The sequence below is a fragment of the Engystomops pustulosus genome, chromosome 1 (genome assembly GCF_040894005.1).
Source record: "Engystomops pustulosus chromosome 1, aEngPut4.maternal, whole genome shotgun sequence".
Taxonomy (NCBI): Eukaryota; Metazoa; Chordata; class Amphibia; order Anura; family Leptodactylidae; genus Engystomops; species Engystomops pustulosus.
The window spans coordinates 240,262,806-240,282,193 of record NC_092411.1 but is presented as its reverse complement, the minus strand read 5'-3'; the positions used below and the strand labels follow the sequence as shown (position 1 = coordinate 240,282,193).

Here is a 19,388-nt window from a genome sequence, read left to right as displayed (position 1 = left end):
TACCTTTTGGTGGTATTTATTTGAGTCAATTATAATTTGTTGCTCCAATTTATTAACTATTTCTGGAGTAGATGAACTTTACACCCCCCCCCCCCCAAACACTAATTTCAGCTTTTTTTAAATTTAAATTCTTGTGCCGGTTACCATATGGCATGACATTTTTAGCATTTTATCATTTTAATGGAATAAGGAGGATTTGGAGTTATTTTTTTATATTTAAAAAGGTGCAAATTTCATTCTCTTTATCTGTAGTGTCCTGGATCAGAGGAGCATTGTACTTTGGACATTTGTGGACATTTGAATATTTTCCCTATATGTTAGTCAGCACTTCTTACTTTACATCAAGGGATAACTTGCATTAATCTATAGTATTTTGTTATACACTATTTTACACATTTCTGACTAGCTATAGAAGAAATTGTTTAGCAGGAGAAAAATGGACTTGCTTACCAGAAAAGCAAACAGTGTGAAGCTTAGAATGACAGGTGTCTGGAAGGTTGTTTACCACTAGTACCTTTCCATAGAATATTATGGGGACTTAATGAAAGTCTATGGGAGAATGCTTTGCCCTTGTTTTTGCCGAAATCGAAGGTATATAAAGAGAACAGTCCCCGTCCCAAGTGTATTGCAGTTAGGGAACAGAGCTTTGAGAAGAAGACTAAGACTAAGTCTACCTGAACAACCAGAAGAAGAAGCTAAGACAGGGATACTCTGCCATTGACCTTGGGCTCCTAGCTTTTTTTCCAGGGTACAAGCCTTCTCAGAAAGAGGGACAGTCAGGGTCATCTGTCAGAAGATATCAGAGCAGTCAGCCTTATGTTTTGCTTTCTACCTGAATTTCTTCAGCAGACGTAACTGTTCAGTGAAGGTAGCAGACCCTGACTATCTGGACTTATTTTCCATTGAGTTGCACCACATGCCGACTCCTCAATGGTGCCTTGTGGACCCAGCATAGTGTTGGGGCAACAGCTAACCTCTCTTCTATTTTTTTAGTCCCCTACTTGCATCGTCTTTCCATTGATGTCCCTTGTTAGTCTCTTGCTTGTTCCATTTCCGTGATGCAGTGCAGCGTGGACTCAAGACAGAAATCAAACTGATAGACTATACGTATGGATATTGATAATATTATCATTATGGTGGTATTAAATATACTGGAGGGTAGGTTATTTATTGTAACTCCCTATGTATGAAAAAGAAACATCTGGATGGTGCTGGTTCTTGAGGGTAAAGGTTTCTTTTATTTTGAGAAAATTTTTTAGGACAATGCGTTTCGCATTAGGCAAGGTGCTTCATAAGGTCTAGTACAATACACAATTTAATTTAATAGTAAGTTTAAATGACAATTAAATGGATCGATGCACAGATAAACACATAAGCTTAAAAAATGAAATAAAATAATAATACGATATTTATTGTCACCCTCTGGGAGGCGTATGTGCACTAGGTGCTAGGAGTTGGAATTATTGTGTCAATACATAGGAGAATGGGGTACATAAATGAAGAGTATATGTAACAAGGGTTTAAAAATATACAAAGGTTACCTGAAAGTCTATAGATATATACACTGATATACTAATAAATGCACATGAAGCAAATAAATACATATGATCAGTTCATAGTCAATTCATGAATAAATAAACATATATATTCATAAATAAATAAACACACACATAATTATATATATATATATATATATACACAGTATATATATATTACATGAAAGAGTATGTAAATGCATAGTAACTTCATAGTCAGTTCATGAGGTAGTTGTCTACAGATATAAAGTAAAATAAAGTAAAGTAAATTAAAAGTCTAATGAGTAATTAAGGGGCTGGTTTTGGAGAAGTGTCTGTCTTCCCGAGGAGGAGCAATGACTAGTATCATTATCCACTATTGATTCTGGGTCCTCTGTGAATACACCGTGCCTGATGGCTGTATAGATTTACCTAGTCTTGTTGTGCTGGGATCGGGCAGGGATTGTAGCGCTAGTGTTGCATCCTAGCTGAGATTGACCTATGCACGCGTCTGGTTTTGGCACGCCGCACATGACTATCGGGCCGGGACCGGAAGTTGTGCTCGGTAACCGGAAGTGGAAGTCTACAATGTGCGGAGTGCAAGATGCGTTCCATACTTTTTTTTTAAATCAGGTAATTTTTATTAACCACCAACTTCATTTTCCATTTTCATAACAGAAAATTACGAACGTAACATGAACAATACAGATCACAATTTACATACAATACTGATAACAATAACCCTCCCATCCCTCCCCTTCCCCTCCCTCCCAAGTAAGTGAAGCAGTGCAGCGGTGTATATTTTATCAGAGTTCCTTATACCAGGAATTTTATACGTTCCCGGCCCCAACTCATAGGGCCCACACCGGGCCGACCTGCAGATCGGCATGTACCCATAAGGGCACCGGAAGCGCTAATAGGACCCTTGTGCGTATAAGGTTCGTTTTTCTCTCCAGAGGTCTATATATGGATCAGGTCATCTCTAAGCAATGCTCCTGATGGCAAACCAGGAGTAGAGATCCAATTACCCCAAACAGCATCAAACTTCTTAAGTACATGCGTTCCATACTTGAAGATTCACTGCATAGTGGAATTGTAATGTTTATAGTGGCCAGGTTTACCTAATGGGATGGCCTGGGGACTGTATTATTAGTCTGTTTGTGAGCTGCATTATAAATTTATTAATGAGCTGCAACTATTAATTGATAGATTAAATAGTAATGAATATTAAATAATAAATATATTATGATAAATGATCAATAATTGTGATTGTAACTTTTTATGATTGAGTGTCCTAGAATGGATGGTTTGTGTAAATAAAAGTAGATGTGGGGGTTAAAAAACATATAAAATATATAATATATAAATTTTAGGAAACTCAATAATAAAAAGCTTACAATCACAATTACAGGCAGTCCCCGGGTTACATACAAGATAGGGTCTGTAGGTTTGTTCTTAAGTTGAATTTGTATGTAAGTCGGAACTGTATATTTTATCATTGTAATCCCAGCCAGAACTTTTTTGGTCTCTGTGACAATTGGATTTTAAAAATGTTGGGTTGTCATAATAAAACAATATTAACACTAAAGCTTCATTACAGACACTTTTGATAACTGTTATAGCTGATCATTGTAGCCTAGGACTAAAGTACAATAAATGACCAATATCCAGGGGTCCGTATGTAACTAGGGGTCGTATGTAAGTCGAGTGTTCTTAAGTAGGGGACCGCCTGTATTCATCATTTATTTATTAGGACTACAAGTATCAACAATTCTGTAACCTTGTGTGGGCTTAGTGGGAATGGATAGTCCACACTTTAAGATCCTTCCTGTGCTTGATGTTGAAGGTTTCCCCCAGGCAAAGACAATGGACACAAGTAGTGCCCTGATTATAGGTGCGGACACACCCCTCCACGCACATAGGAGGGATCTAGGACCCCTCCTACCTGGTATCAGATCCAGAACCTTGGAGGAGATCTAGCTTCTCAATGAGAGGTCATAGGGTCAGGGTTCTGGTCTCATTGGATCTGGATGAATCCCTGGATATGACCCATTTTCTATGCTCCCATTCAGAGATATTTATATCTCTGTGTCCAAGAGTGCTAGAACGAAGTTAGACACAGGTATGTGATACCCTGGCTATCCCAATTCCAAAAATGTACTTGGCCTTGGGCTGAGACATAAATGTCATATTAAGATTTCCTTTGTTTCTTGTCTAAAAAGTGGAGGGAAATCCTTTAAAACTGTCGGTGCCACCACTTCTGAAGAAATCCTTTGAGGCTATACCTCCCAGAGACTTAATGCCACTATAGCTCTGACACAATTAGTCTATTCAAGATGGAGAAACTGCGTGACTGGTACTAGCATTGATGTATATAATGCCCCCGCCTCCCGGTACATGTATTTTCCTATATTTTCATCACTAGGCACATCGGACTGGCTTTGTTGCGCAAGCAATATCAGTGAAGCTGTGGCGTACTACGCTGGCTTCCCTTACTGAAATGCTCAGGTGCAGAGTGCAACGAGGGACGAGGCGAGTATAAATGTTTATTTTTTTAATGCGCCAACATAAAATTGCCTACAAGTTGATTTGGGACACCAAATCCCCAATAAGGACCGGTGGGTGTGTCCCAAATCGCCCTGACAGGTTCCCTTTAAATGTACCAGGAAATAAGGTCTTACAACAATCTTTAGAAAATGTCCGCAGGAATGTAGAGATAAACATTGTATCAGCTGTCAGTAATACTAGAATAACATATAATCATAATTTTTCTGAATTAACATACCATACCATAGCAAGGATGGGCGATAAGAAAACAGCCTGCAAATTAAATTACTGTGAGGATGAAGAAAAATGAACCAGAGGGAAAGAGTGAAAATGAGGAATTCCAGAAATGTGAAGATCTTAAAATGACATGTGGTGAACCTGCCTACTCAGCATATGAAAAATACTTTAGGAAATGTGTTAAAATACCAGCGCCAGCCTGATTCGGAAATAAAACCACTGAAGTGCTAGATTTGTCTTAAAAAGTGTCTGTGAAAACTTTGTTAAGTAATATTTAACAAATACACATTCATGTTGACACAGCATTTGCTAAATGGCCAATTTTGCAACAAAAATAATCACTTTTCGGGTGGCATTTTAAAATTGATAATGGAAAAGTGTTTATCCACATCTGGATTTTCCATCTCTGCTTGGGGGTAATGTGAATGTGGGTGTTGATTATAGTAAGGCTTCCCTCCAGAAGTTGCTGAAGAGGGCTGACCTGTGAATGTTTGTGATGAAGAGGACTAGAACATGTGGGCTACTCCTCAAAAGACTATGCAGTAAAGGCTCTGGATGAGCCCCTGAAAGTAGGTTATTTTCCACAATCCATCAACTTCATGCCAGGGGGCATGGTCGACCAAGCGGTGGGGGCGGCCGACAAGGAGTGTCCTCGTAGTCGCTGCAGTAGGGCTTGGGCTTGGCGTAGAGATAAACTCTGTGAAGTACCCTGCCGAATACATCATGAGACATAAGCCTCTTGATGTATACCACTGCGACAGAGCAGCGGCAGGGCTATTATACATTGGGGCGTCTACAAAGCATAATTCAGGAAATCTAATGTAACAAAATTAAAGCAGTAAGTACATGGTGAACATATCTTTAAAGGGAACCTGTCACCAGGGACCTCATTTTCACTAAAGACAGGTTGCAGAAGCCCATCACACCTGCAGTGCAAATCTGCCTTTCTAAGCATTTGCATTACAAAATAATTGTGTTGTGTTATAACTTATTCTTGCATCCTGACAAAATCCTGGGGTAGTCACATGGGTTGGACTTCAGTTTGGATGCATTTCAAAAAACAACATGTGCATTTTCTGTGTTACTCACTCCTCAGCCCCCACCTTTGTGCTCCTGTACAGCTTCACCTCCTGCTCCTCCTCAGAGGTCACAGCCTGGTGAGATGACATCAGTGGGGGAGGGACAAGCTGTACAGGAGCACAAAGATGGAGACAGCCTGCTGTTCAGACCTAAACCCAGCCTCTGTGACTACTCCAGGATGCAAGAGTAAGTTATAACACACAATTATTTTGTAATGCAAATGCTTAGAAAAGGCAGAGAGGCATTTTTGCACTGCAGGTGTCATGAGCTTTTACAGTATGTCTTTAGTGAAGTCATTATGTCATAGGAACTGTCATGTGTACATGCAATATTTCATCTGTATTTGAGAACCGTGCACCCCCCAGTATTTTTTCCTTTAATTAAAACTTGATTAAATTCCATAAATTGTAGCATATTAGCAGAACAATTAAGATGCCATAAAGAATGTTTTCATTCCACCATGAGCATTTACCTGAGCCTGGTGTCCTTGAATGTGTCCAGGTATTCTGGGTAGTTCCATGTTATCTTCTCCCCTTTACACCTAAGCTCCATGCTTTGTCCTGCTGACATTGTGAGCATAGTCGGGGGCTTCTGAAAACGTCCCTTGTCCATAACCTGAGTCATAATAGATTGCACCTTTGTGATGGGCTCTGTGGATTCCTTCAGCTTTGTAACTTTTGGTTTTAGCTTCTTTATTGCAGGTTTAATTTTATTTTCTGCAGGTTCTTTTGGACGTTTTGCTTTGCCGGGTTGTCCAAAAACTAGGGGAAAAAACGTGAAACCCATTAAAGGGGATGTTTCATGAATTAATATTTATTTACTCAAAACACAACTTTTCTGTTACAGATATGGAATAGTTGAGAAAAGTCTAGATATAATATTACATAACTGTTATATTTTTCCCTGGTGTTTACTGATTTCCCCAAAAATGTAAAGTAATCTATGTAAAGTCTGAAGTCTGGTGAATTTATTCTCCTGGCAACCGAGGTTGATTTGCACCTTTCAAACTATTCTCTGTTTCATTAATAGTAAACTGCTGTGATTGACATATTCTCCCTTCACACCCATTTTTATCCTGCGTGCTACAAGACAACCGATCCCTTCAAAATTTGGCCTGGGGCTATGGATTCTCATATGAATCATTTTTATTTATCTTTATCTATATCTTGTACTTCGTAACCATGGCTAGTGCCATTGTCTTTAGCCAATAGTTTATTCCCCTCTCTCCCATAAGGGGTCATTGATATGAGTTCACAGTACACTTGACTATTTATGTAGTGAGAGAAATTCTATTTGGTCATACCTCTGGGTGATGCAGCTGATAAAGGCAATCTGTGTGCTGCTGATAGGTGATCAGTCCATATTTGACCACAATGGGGCACATTTACTAAGAATGTTGGAAACTGCCATAAAATTGCTCTGTCCATGTATATTGCTGGGTGCAACAGATTTTTTAAAAACGTGAGCCAGAAATCATGAATCTGTCGCTTTTCTGCACTGTCCCGACAGAGTTCACCACTTTTTTTGTGGTGCAACTTTAATATAAGGCATGCGACAGACTTTGCATGATAAATCTGGCGCATGGTCCGACTGAGCACCGGAACGACCTCCTTATTTATGTTGCATGGTGGCTAGTGCAGCTGCACCACAAAGGGTCCTATGCGACACATTTGTGGTGCAGACACTTCTTGAATACCTGTGTAAGCAGTTTACACTAGAAAGAACGTGCAGACCAGTGGGGGTCATTTGCTAAGAGCCCGATTCACGTTTTCCCAACGTGTTACCCGAATATTTCCGAATTGCGGCGATTTTCCCTGAATTGAACTGGGTTTTTGGCGCACGTGATCGGATTGTGGCGCATCGTCGCCGGCATGCACACGACGGAAATCGGGGGGCATGGCTGAACTAAAACCCGACGGATTCGGAGAAACAGCCGCAAAAAGTGTCGCTGACACGCGCTTACCTTCACCAGGAATAGGATCGTGAACTCTGGCGGACCTCGGCAGACTTCAACGCAGCAGCGACACCTGGTGGACGTCGGAGGAACTGCCTTAGTGAATTGCCGGAAGACCCGAATCCACCGCAGAGAATGCGCCACTGGATCGCGAATGGACCGGGTAAGTAAATCTGCCCCAGTGTGTCAAAATGTGCACACACCAGCATGTAAATATGCTTGGTTTAGAAGAACTGCATCCATGTGGTAGATTTTCTTTAAATATAAAATCTAAAAATATATAACAGCTGTGCGCCCTCGTCCGAGTCCCCCGGCTACTGCACAGAACGCAGGGGACCCGGACGGGGGCGCGCAGCTACCAGGAGCTGCGCGCCGAAGATTACCTGGTAGGCAGAGTAAAGAGGCTACTGGGGCGTGGAGTAGCCGCGACTAGTAGCCTCATGTCCGGCTACTCCATGCCCCAGTAGCCGCATAAAAATATACCTGAAATAAAGTTTTCTAAAAGACACCCGGGACGTGAGGATTAGCCCAAAAAAGGGCTATCCTCACGTCCCATCCATCCACCTACCACCCCCTCTACCTTTATAGGTAGAATCGGGGTGGTAGGTGCCCTTTAAACATGGGCGAACATCCGTTTTTGATGAGGAGCGACCAGGACGTCCGGCAGACTTGGTTACCGAGGAAATCATTCAAAAATGACATGATACTCGCTGATGAACAAACGAAAGTGCGCAAAGTAGCAGAGGCCGTAGGTGTGTGGACCGGAACAGCAATTAATATTTTACATGACAAGTTGTCCCAATGGGGCCCGATGGATGTCGCAATTGCTCACGGTGGGCAACAAGCGGATGAGGCCGTTAACTTCCAAGCATTGTTTGGAGCAATTTAAGCGAGATCCGAAGGCGTTTTTGCGTCAATTTCTCACCATTGATGAACCTGGATTCACCATTACATTTTGGGATGCTAACAGTGTCATCCACATGGATTTTTTAGAAAAAGGAAAAAAGATCACTGGACAATACTACAGTTAGTTATTGGATAAAACATTGAGGGAGACACGGCCACATTTGGCGAAAAAGAAGATGCTGTTTTACCACGATAACCCACCAGCACATTCATTCAGACTTGTAGCCACCAAACTGCATGAATTATGTTATTATTGCTGCTGCACTCCCCGTTTTCACCCAATCTGGCTCCCTGCAAGTTTTTCTTGTTCCCTAACATGAAGAAATGGCTCGCAGGAAAAAAATTTAGCTCAAACGAATAAGTCATTGCCGAGACAGAGGAGTATTTTGGAGAGTTTGACAAATCCTATTTTTTGGAGGGGTTAAAAAAATGGCAGACACGTTGGGAGATTTGTATCTTTCTAAAAGGGGACTATGTTGAGAAATAAAAAAATTGGAAAAAATTGTGTCTTCATTTCTAACACAGCTACTTATTGAACTGCCATCGTATATATGCTATAATATTAAGAAGTGAAGGTGCCAGAACATCTTTGTTTTCAATACACACAAGTAGTAAGAAAACATCAGTGAAATATAATCTAACATGTGGGTGCAGTAAGTAATGAATTCACTATTCCAGACCATGAGTTATAAGCGTCACCATGTAATGTCTGGCATTTCACATGCCGGAGACTGGAAAAATATAAAACACATTTACTGTGAAGTAGACTCCATAATTTCTTATTCTTCACCATAGCTGAACATTGAGCAGAACATCTGTTGCTGAGTGCATTGCACACACTGGATGTATGTAGAAGTTTTTATTTATAATGTGAGCTTCAGTCTTAATAAATCTACTGGTATTGGGCCTCTTTGTCACATGGCCCTCAATGTATCAGCATATGAAAACTGTAAAATGATCTTCAAAGGTGAACAAATGCTTTGAACAACATATGTATCTATAGGCAAGTTATAATCCAAGGTTGCAAGGAAGGATAGTGGACCAAAAGAAAAGGGTTGGTGGGATCTGTTTTTACTCTAAGCATTTTAATCTAAAAGAAGTTATTTTATTTCTCAGCAAAACGACTTAACTACAATGTATATCCATTTTTTTTCCCTTAATCATTTAATGTTTTTATTTCCTGATACATTTTTAATTCTATTATATTGTCCATGATAACAGGGACTGCCATCTTGCTTCTCCTCTAGTAGCAGCATTTAGTGTTATGCTTTACAGCACCTATAGGCTGCAATAGTCTAGAGCAGTGGTTCTCAACCTTCTTAATGCTGCAACCCTATAATACAGTTCCTCATGTTGTGGTGACCCCCAACCATAAAATCATTTTCGTTGCCACTTCATAGCTGTAATTTTGCTACTGTTCTAAATCTTAATAATAGTCACAGTGATCCCTCCAGTAGCCACTAGTCACAGTGTTCTCCTCAGTAATTACAGCGCCTGCCCTGAGTAGCCACTAGTCACAGTGATACCCACAGTACAAAGTAGTCACAGCAAGACCCCCAGTAAACACAACATCTGCCTCCAGTAGCCAGCAGTCACAGTGATGCCCTACAGTAGCCAGCAGTCACAGAAATGCTTCCAGTAGACAGCAGTCACATTGATACCCCCATTAGCCAGTATTCACAAGAATAACCAGGGCTGGCTCCAGGTTTTAGTGGGCCCCTGGGCGACAGAGCCTTAGTGGGCCCCTCCGTGGGCCGCCCTCCAGTGGTCACACTGCCCCCCCTTCCACCTGCGGAAAATAAAAAAGAATTCACCTTTCCTGGTTCCCCCGGAGCAGCGCCTGCAGCTGCCTTCTGTCTTCGGCCTGGACCTCCCGTACGCGCCGGCTCTGAACCCGGCACACATGATCTGATGACGTCATCATGTGCGCCGGCTTCAGAGCCGTCGCATACCCTGCGGAGCGCCGCATCGTGGGAACCGGGACAGGTGAGTTTTAGATTAGCCTCTTTGCTGCGCTCCCGACCAGCGCAGCATAGAGGCAGAAAAGTGATCGATACGGATGGTGATCAATTGTACCAGTGTCTTATAGCGACACTGGTACAATTGATCCGGGGGCCCGAGTGGGCCCCTCCAGTCTCCCGGGGCCCTTGGCCGGGAGCTGGCGCCGGGCCTAAGGATAACCCACAGTAGCCAGCAGTCACAGTAAGGCAGTATTTACAGGAATGCTCCCAGCAGTCACATTGCAACCGCCAGTAGTCAATGAGATTCCCAACAGTAGCCAGCAGTCACTGGGATGCCCCAGAGAAGCCAGTAGTCACGGGGATGCTCCCAGTAGCCAGCAGTTACAGGAATTCTCCAAGTAGCCAGCAGTCACATTTATACCCTCAGTAGCATATAAAGAAAAATGAAAACATACTCTGTTTCTTGCCACCTTCTTCACTTTGATGCCAGAGCCGTCACAGTGATGCCCCATAGCAGGCAGTAGTAACATGAATGCTCCCGGCAGTCACATTGATACCCTCAGTGGCCATTAGTCAACATGATTCCCAACAGTAGCCAGCAGTTACGGGGATGCTCCCAGTAGCCAGCAGTCACAGGAATTCTCCCAGTAGCCAGCAGTCACATTTATACCCTCAGTAGCATATAAAGAAAAATGAAAACATACTCTGTTTCTTGCCACCTTCTTCACTTTGATGCCAGAGCCGTCACAGTTATGCCCCATAGCAGGCGGTAGTAACATGAATGCTCCCAGCAGTCACATTGATACCCTCAGTGGCCATTAGTCAACGTGATTCCCAACAGTAGCTAGCAGTTACGGGGATGCTCCCAGTAGCCAGCAGTCACAGGAATTCTCCCAGTAGCCAACAGTCACATTTATACCCTCAGTAGCAGGGTATAAAAATTAAAACATAATTACTTTGTCTCTTGCCGCCTTCTTCACTCCAATGCCAGAACTGCAATGCACATGATGATTGGTGAAATCTGGCCATTGGCCTCTTGCAGCTATTTACATGGAGCAGGTGAACACATCATCACATAATGCTTCATTTACAATCACACAGACCATTAGAAGTAAAGCAGCAGAGAGCTGAAAGCTCCCATTCTCCCGTGCCACACATGGGAGGTGGGAGCAGGCACTCTCTCCTGCAGTGTCTTGGTTCCTAAGACCATTGAAAAACATATATTTCTAATGATCTCAGGCAACCTGTGAAAGGGTTGAAAACCACTGGTCTAGATTCAACTCAATGAAATCTATGGAGCGTTTCTCCATTTTGTGCCCTCCATCTCCCCCTCACATTGTGCCCCCAGTTCTCCCTCATGCTAAAGCTTCCTTTATTGTGTCCCCAGCAGCTCCCCTTGTTATTGTGACCTCCCTTACTGATCCCACTCCTCAGCATCTCCCCCTGTTATTGTGCGCTCTCAGCAAATCTCCATGACATTGTGCCCCCCAGCAGATCACCCTGTTATTGTGCCCCTTGCAGCTCCCCCTGTAATTGTGACCCCCAGCAGCTCCCCCTGTTAGTTTGCCTAGCCAGCAGATCCCCTGTTACAGTGCTGCCCATCAGCTACCCCTGTTAAAGTGCCCCCCAGCAGCTCTCCATGTTATTATCCCCCTACAGTAAAATTATACACACATATAGTCACCTTTCCACATTCCCCAGCATAGCTCTCTCCTCTGGCACTCTGTGTGTAGCAGGGATGACATCATCACATTGCGCCTTTTGGCTCTGCTACATACAGCAGAAGCAGAGTCCCAGTGATAGTGCAGGGGGCTGCTGGCTCTCTGAACTATCACTGTAATCAGCTCTGTCGGTGTGCGGATGATGCCAGCAGAGTTGATGTTCTGGCATATACCTCTCACAGGGTGGGATAGAGCCCGAAAATCGTGACTTTCCCGCTGGATCTGGGATGGTTGGGAGGTATGAATAAAGAAGTTGTCATGACAGAGAAGAAAGAGTTTGAATCCAACTCTTACCACAACCTGGATAGCTCCATATGGACACAAGACAGACAATTTAAAAGTAATGTAAAACAGACCATGTTAAACCCAAGATGGTGGTGAGGTAGCAAAACAGAAAGCGAATTTTCAGTAAAGGAGAATGTCAGGGAAACCAGAAGTATCAAACAGAATACAACAGGAGCTGGGGAATCAGAAGAGAAAATCCAATATCAGGCAATGAATGAACATATAGTAGAGTTTAAATGGAGTGCCTGCACGTAATCCCTGCAGCAGTTTGGCCGTCCATCACTCCAACTGGCACCTGTGACACCCCAGCTCAGAGACAATGGGGCTCATTTACTAAGGGTCCGAACGCCGCACTTTTGTCGGGTTACCCAAATATTTCCATTTTTGCGCTAAATTGCGCAGGTTTTTGGTGTAAACGATCAGATTGTGGCGCATCGGCACCGCATTTCACGTGACAGAAATCAGGGGGGGGGCGTGGCCATCGGACAACCCGAAGGATTCGGAAAAACCACGGAGTTTAAAAAACGATTTATGTTGCAAGATCAAGCACTCACATGCACCGGGAAGAAGAAGGTGAACTCCGGCGGACCTCGGTAAAGCAGTGACACCTGCTGGATATCGGGCGCATGACCTTAGTGAATCCCAGCAGACCCGAATCCTCGTCGGACATCGCGCCGCGGGATCGCGACTGGACCAGGTAAGTAAATGTGCCCCAATATGTCAATCACAGCGTTAATCAGAGCAAAGCCCAAAGTGTGGTCACAAGCTCAAAAACACTACAGCAAGAATCCATTCAGAGTGTTCTGACAGTAGTGATGAGATATCCTATTGAGGTGTTATCTTTTAGTGTTATCCCTTCTCTTTTATGTGAAATGTACTGAGGTGAGTGCTGTAGAATTAGTAAGTGACAGTCTATTATGAGCCATAGTGGCCAATATAAAAATTGCAAGATATAGTACCTGAATTCCTTTCTTTTTGGGTGTGTTACATTCTTTATAAGCCATTATGTAAAGAAAAGTTACACATTCTAAAATGCAGTACAAACCCTTTGAGGTGAGCACCCAAAATCACATTAAAAGTCGTCTTCTAGAGGGGCATCTTCTCAATAAATATTTTCAGTATACATACAGGCGGTCCCCTACTTAAGGACACCCGACTTACAGACAACCCATAGTTACAGACAGACCCCTCTGCCCACTGTGACCTCTGGTGAAGCTCTCTGGATGCTTTAAAATAGTCCCAGATTGCAATAATCAGCTTAAAATTGTCTGCAATGAAGCTTTATTGATAATTCTTGGTCCTATTACAGCAAAAAAATTTGAAACTCCAATTGTCACTGGGGCAAAAAAAAAAATTGTCGGGAACTACAATGATAAAATATACAGTTTCGACTTACATACAAATTCAACTTAAGAACAAACCTACAGTCCCTATCTTGTATGTAACCCGGGGACTGCCTGTATTATATCCTGGAACAAATCAATCACATGGAATCTGAAATTAAATAACGTAGTTACCCTGCTCTGAATTCTTGTTCCTGTGGGCTATGCCTTGATGTGCAGAAGTACATTCACCGGCCACTTTATTAGGTACACCATGCTAGTAACGGGTTGGACCCCCTTTTGCCTTCAGAACTGCCTCAATTCTTCGTGGCATAGATTCAACAAGGTGCTGGAAGCATTCCTCAGAGATTTTGGTCCATATTGACATGATGGCATCACACAGTTGCTGCAGATTTGTCGGCTGCACATCCATGATGCGAATCTCCCGTTCCACCACATCCCAAAGATGCTCTATTGGATTGAGATCTGGTGACTGTGGAGGCCATTTGAGTACAGTGAACCCATTGTCATGTTCAAGAAACCAGTCTGCGATGATTCCAGCTTTATGACATGGCGCATTATCCTGCTGAAAGTAGCCATCAGATGTTACAGGGTACATTGTGGTCATAAAGGGATGGACATGGTCAGCAACAATACTCAGGTAGGCTGTGGCATTGCAACGATGCTCAATTGGTACCAAGGGGCCCAAAGAGTGCCAAGAAAATATTCCCCACACCATGACACCACAACCACCAGCCTGAACCATTGATACAAGGCAGGATGGATCCATGCTTTCATGTTGTTTACGCCAAATTCTGACCCTACCATCCGAATGTCGCAGCAGAAATCGAGACTCATCAGACCAGGCAACGTTTTTCCAATCTTCTACTGTCCAATTTCGATGAGCTTGTGCAAATTGTAGCCTCAGTTTTCTGTTCTTATCTGAAAGGAGTGGCACCCGGTGTGGTCTTCTGCTGCTGTAGCCCATCTGCCTCAAAGTTCGATGTACTGTGCGTTCAGAGATGCTCTTCTGCCTACCTTGGTTGCAACGGGTGGCGATTTGAGTTGGCTTTCTATCAGCTCGAACCAGTCTGCCCATTCTCCTCTGACCTCTGGCATCAACAAGGCATTTCCGCCCACAGAACTGCCACTCACTGGATGTTTTTTCTTTTTGGACCATTCTCTATAAACCCTAGAGATGGTTGTGCGTGAAAATCCCAGTAGATCAGCCGTTTCTGAAATACTCATACCAGCCCTTCTGGCACCAACAACCATGCCACGTTCAAAGGCACTCAAATCACCTTTCTTGCCCATACTGATGCTCGGTTTGAACTGCAGGAGATTGTCTTGACCATGTCTACATACCTAAATGCACTGAGTTGCCGCCATGTGATTGGCTGATTAGAAATTAAGTGTTAACGAGCAGTTGGACAGGTGTACCTAATAAAGTGGCCCGTGAGTGTATAATCAATCAAGGGATCACAGGAGCAGGAAATTCAATGGTGACATTACTGTTCCTGCGATATCTGAGGTCACTGATTGGTCTCCTGACTACTAACAATTCTGCTGCCGGGCAACACCAAAATGTAATGTATTAATAGTAGCACCCTGTCCCTATGATGCCAGACGAGGACCACCAATTGGGCTCTGTCACCTACTTTCTATCGGTACAAGGAATCTTCCACTGTTCCATATAAAGGTGAAATTCTGTCTCAGCCTGAGATGTTTAGTTGCAACCAATTTTGGCCATTCAAGACACAGGCATTTTTTAAAGTCAGCATTACATAAGCCAGAATGCCAATTCCGTTTTAAGTGTAAATTGGGAAGGTTTACTCTGCTGTATAAATGGCACATTACATCTTTGTGTTAATTAGAGATGAGCGAACACTAAAATGCTCGGGTACTCGTTATTCGAGACGAACTTTTCCCGATGCTCGAGTGCTCGTCTCGAATAACGAACCCCATTGAAGTCAATGGGAGACTCGAGCATTTTTCAAGGGGACCAAGGCTCTGCACAGGGAAGCTTGGCCAAACACCTGGGAACCTCAGAAAAGGATGGAAACACCACGGAAATGGACAGGAAACAGCAGGGGCAGCATGCATGGATGCCTCTGAGGCTGCTTAATCGCACCATTATGCCGAAATTATGGGCAACAGCATGGCCATGACAGAGTGACAGAATGAAGCTAGATAGCATGTAAAACATCCAATAATTGACCCTGACACTATAGGGGACGGCATGCAGAGGCAGAGGCAGCGGCAGCAGGCTAGAGAGTGGCATGGCGACATACCCTAATTGGACTCAGGCTTCAAACCAATGGGTGTCAGAGAGGAACCAAAGGAGGTGAGCAAGAAGCGCTCAAATAATATCGGTACATGATAAAAGTTTGCCAGTATATTTTGTGGATTACACAGCAGGGTGGCGACAAAGTTAACATGGAAGCCATGAAAACAACCCAAAATTCTGCCTGACACAGCTCGTTTGATAAGGGGACCATGTATGCTTACAGTTCATGCCAGTCGCTGCACTGGCTGCCAGTCTCCTTTCGAATACAGTTTAAAATAATAATAACCCTCATCCATAAAGCTCTGTATAATGCTGCACCCCCCTACCTCTCCTCTCTTATCTCAGTCTATCGCCCAACCCGTGCTCTTAGATCCGCCAGTGATCTTAGATTAACCTCTACCCTAGTGCGGACCTCCCACTCGCGTCTCCAAGACTTCTCTAGAGCTGCACCAATTCTATGGAATGCTCTGCCCTGGACTATCAGACTAATACCTAACCTCCAAAGTTTCAAACGTGCTCTTAAAACCCATTTCTTTAGGCAAGCCTATAACACTCATTAACTGCATGAAGTTTTAACTCTTCTACTAACCCGTCCTGTGTCGTCCTCCCATCTGTTATCCAGCAACCAACAGGCACCAGACTTCTCTGCAGTCCCATTCACCCTGGACCTGGTATATAAGATGACGGCTGAGTGGTTCAAGCGACAGCAATTCCATTTATTATATTTTGTTCTATTCCCTAAGAAGAATGGCTTGACCGTTAAATATTCTTTTACCTCGTGTTACCCCATCATCTTCATAAACCGTAAGCTCTGGCGAGCAGGGACCTCACTCCTGTTGTTCCATACAAATGTTGTGCTCTGTTACAATACATTTGTATTTGTTTCCTATGATTTGTAAAGCGCTACGGAATATGATGGCGCTATATAAATAAAGATTATTATTATTATTATTATGGAGGCAGTGAACTAGTAGTAGATTAAAGGTGCTGCAACTATGTTAGTTGGATCTTGGGATGGAGCTGGCGCTCTGCAGCCAGGCGAGCTTTTGCCAATCCAAGCCCCTGTCTCTAGGCTACTCCCCAAACAGCACTTCTAAGAACCTTTTGTATAAGATCAAGTGTAGTAGCGTTCTTATAAGTTTAGGATATGGCGGGTGAGGGGAATGTAAACAGATGCGCAAGAAGCGCTGAAATAATATCCCTAAATGGTAAAAGTTTGCAAGTATATTTTGTGGATTACACAGCAGGGTGGCGACAAAGTTAACAACTTTGATGTGGAATGCCCTGTAATAGCTCTTGGGCGGTGTGCCTTTTATCGCCTAGGCTCAGCAGTTTCAGCACCGCCTGCTGTCGCTTAGCGACGGCACTGCTGCTGTGCCTAGAGCTACCGACTGATGGCGCCATGCCCACGGATGGTAATTCGGAGGAGGAGGAGGAGGTGGAGGAGGGGTGGGAGGAGGTATAGTAGGCCTTTGAGACCTGGACCGAGGTAGGCCCCGCAATTCTCTGCGTCGGCAGTATATGACCAGCCCCAGGGTCAGACTCGGTCCCAGCCTGCACCAAGTTAAGTGTAGTAGCGTTCTTATAAGTTTGGGATATGGCGGGTGAGGGGAATGTAAACAGATGCGCAAGAAGCGCATGATGCGCATGGAGCTGGCGCTCCGCTGCCAGGCGAGCTTTCGCCAATTCAAGCCCCTGTCTCTAGGCTACTCCCCAAACAGCACTTCTAAGAACCTTTTGTATAAGATCAAGTGTAGTAGCGTTCTTATAAGTTTAGGATATGGCGGGTGAGGGGAATGTAAACAGATGCGCAAGAAGCGCATGATGCGCATGGAGCTGGCGCTCCGCTGCCAGGCGAGCTTTCGCCAATTCAAGCCCCTGTCTCTAGGCTACTCCCCAAACAGCACTTCTAAGAACCTTTTGTATAAGATCAAGTGTAGTAGCGTTCTTATAAGTTTAGGATATGCCGGGTGAGGGGAATGTAAACAGATGCGCAAGAAGCGCATGATGCGCATGGAGCTGGCGCTCCGCTGCCAGGCGAGCTTTCGCCAATTCAAGCCCCTGTCTCTAGGCTACTCCCCAAACAGCACTTCTAAGAACCTTTTGTATAAGATCAAGTGTAGTAGCGTTCTTATAAGTTTAGGATATGCCGGGTGAGGGGAATGTAAACAGATGCGCAAGAAGCGCTGAAATAATATCCCTAAATGGTAAAAGTTTGCCAGTATATTTTGTGGATAACACAGCAGGGTGGCGACAAAGTTAACAACTTTGATGTGGAATCCATGAAAACAACCCAAATTTCTGCCTGACACACCTCGTTTGATAAAGGGACGATGTATGGAGGCAGCTATATGGACGACTTTTGGAGGTAGCAATGGAGACAACGTGTGGAGGCTGCTATGGAGACAATTTAATTTGGATAGTGCCTGTATGTGGCAGTCCCAAACATTTTTCAAACCAGAGGAGCAGGTAGGTGGCCCTCCAGTAAAATGGAATAGATTGAGTGCCTGTATGTGGCAGTCCCAAAAATGTTTCAAACCAGAGGAGCAGGTAGGTGGCCCTGCAGTAAAATGGAATAGATTGAGTGCCTGTATGTGGCAGTCCCAAAAATTTTTCAAACCAGAGGAGCAGGTAGGTGGCCCTCCAGTAAAATGGAATAGATTGAGTGCCTGTATGTGGCAGTCCCAAAAATGTTTCAAACCAGAGGAGCAGGTAGGTGGCCCTGCAGTAAAATGGAATAGATTGAGTGCCTGTATGTGGCAGTCCCAAAAATGTTTCAAACCAGAGGAGCAGGTAGGTGGCCCTGCAGTAAAATGGAATAGATTGAGTGCCTGTATGTGGCAGTCCCAAAAATTTTTCAAACCAGAGGAGCAGGTAGGTGGCCCTCCAGTAAAATGGAATAGATTGAGTGCCTGTATGTGGCAGTCCCAAAAATGTTTTAAACCAGAGGAGCAGGTAGGTGGCCCTGCAGTAAAATGGAATAGATTGAGTGCCTGTATGTGGCACTCACAAAAATTGTTTCAAACAGAGGACCGGGTAGGTGGCCCTCCAGAAAAATTAAATGCATGAAGTACTATAGCAAGAGCCAGTGGGCCCTGTCAAAAAATAGCCATTTTCCTCTGCTTTACTGTACAAAGAGGAGGAGAAGGAGGAAAATGAGGAGGAGGAGGAGTGGATCAATTATTCAGGTTGAGCTTCCTTCACCTGGTGGAGATTGGAAATTCTGAGAAATCCAGCCTTTATTCATTTTAATAAGCGTCAGCCTGTCAGCGCTGTCAGTCGACAGGCGTGTACGCTTATCGGTGATGATGCCACCAGCTGCACTGAAAACCCGCTCGGACAAGACGCTAGCGGCAGGGCAGGCAAGAACCTCCAAGGCGTACAGCGCCAGTTCGTGCCACATGTCCAGCTTTGAAACCCAGTAGTTGTAGGGAGCTGTGTGATCATTTAGGACGATGGTATGGTCAGCTACGTACTCCCTCACCATCTTTCTGTAAAGATCAGCCCTACTCTGCCGAGACTGGGGACAGGTGACAGTGTCTTGCTGGGGTGACATAAAGCTGGCAAAAGCCTT

General features: G+C 43.9%; 1 protein-coding gene across 1 annotated transcript in view; it reads right to left on the bottom strand.

Annotated features, from left to right (window-relative positions):
* PDGFRL (platelet derived growth factor receptor like) overlaps window positions 1–19,388 on the bottom strand; it is a 94,328-nt gene that overhangs the window by 51,906 nt on the left and 23,034 nt on the right. Inside the window, exon 2 of the mRNA XM_072122317.1 lies at window positions 5,851–6,139. Coding sequence (XP_071978418.1) covers window positions 5,851–6,139 — 289 coding nt within the window. The remainder of the gene's footprint in view (window positions 1–5,850; window positions 6,140–19,388) is intronic.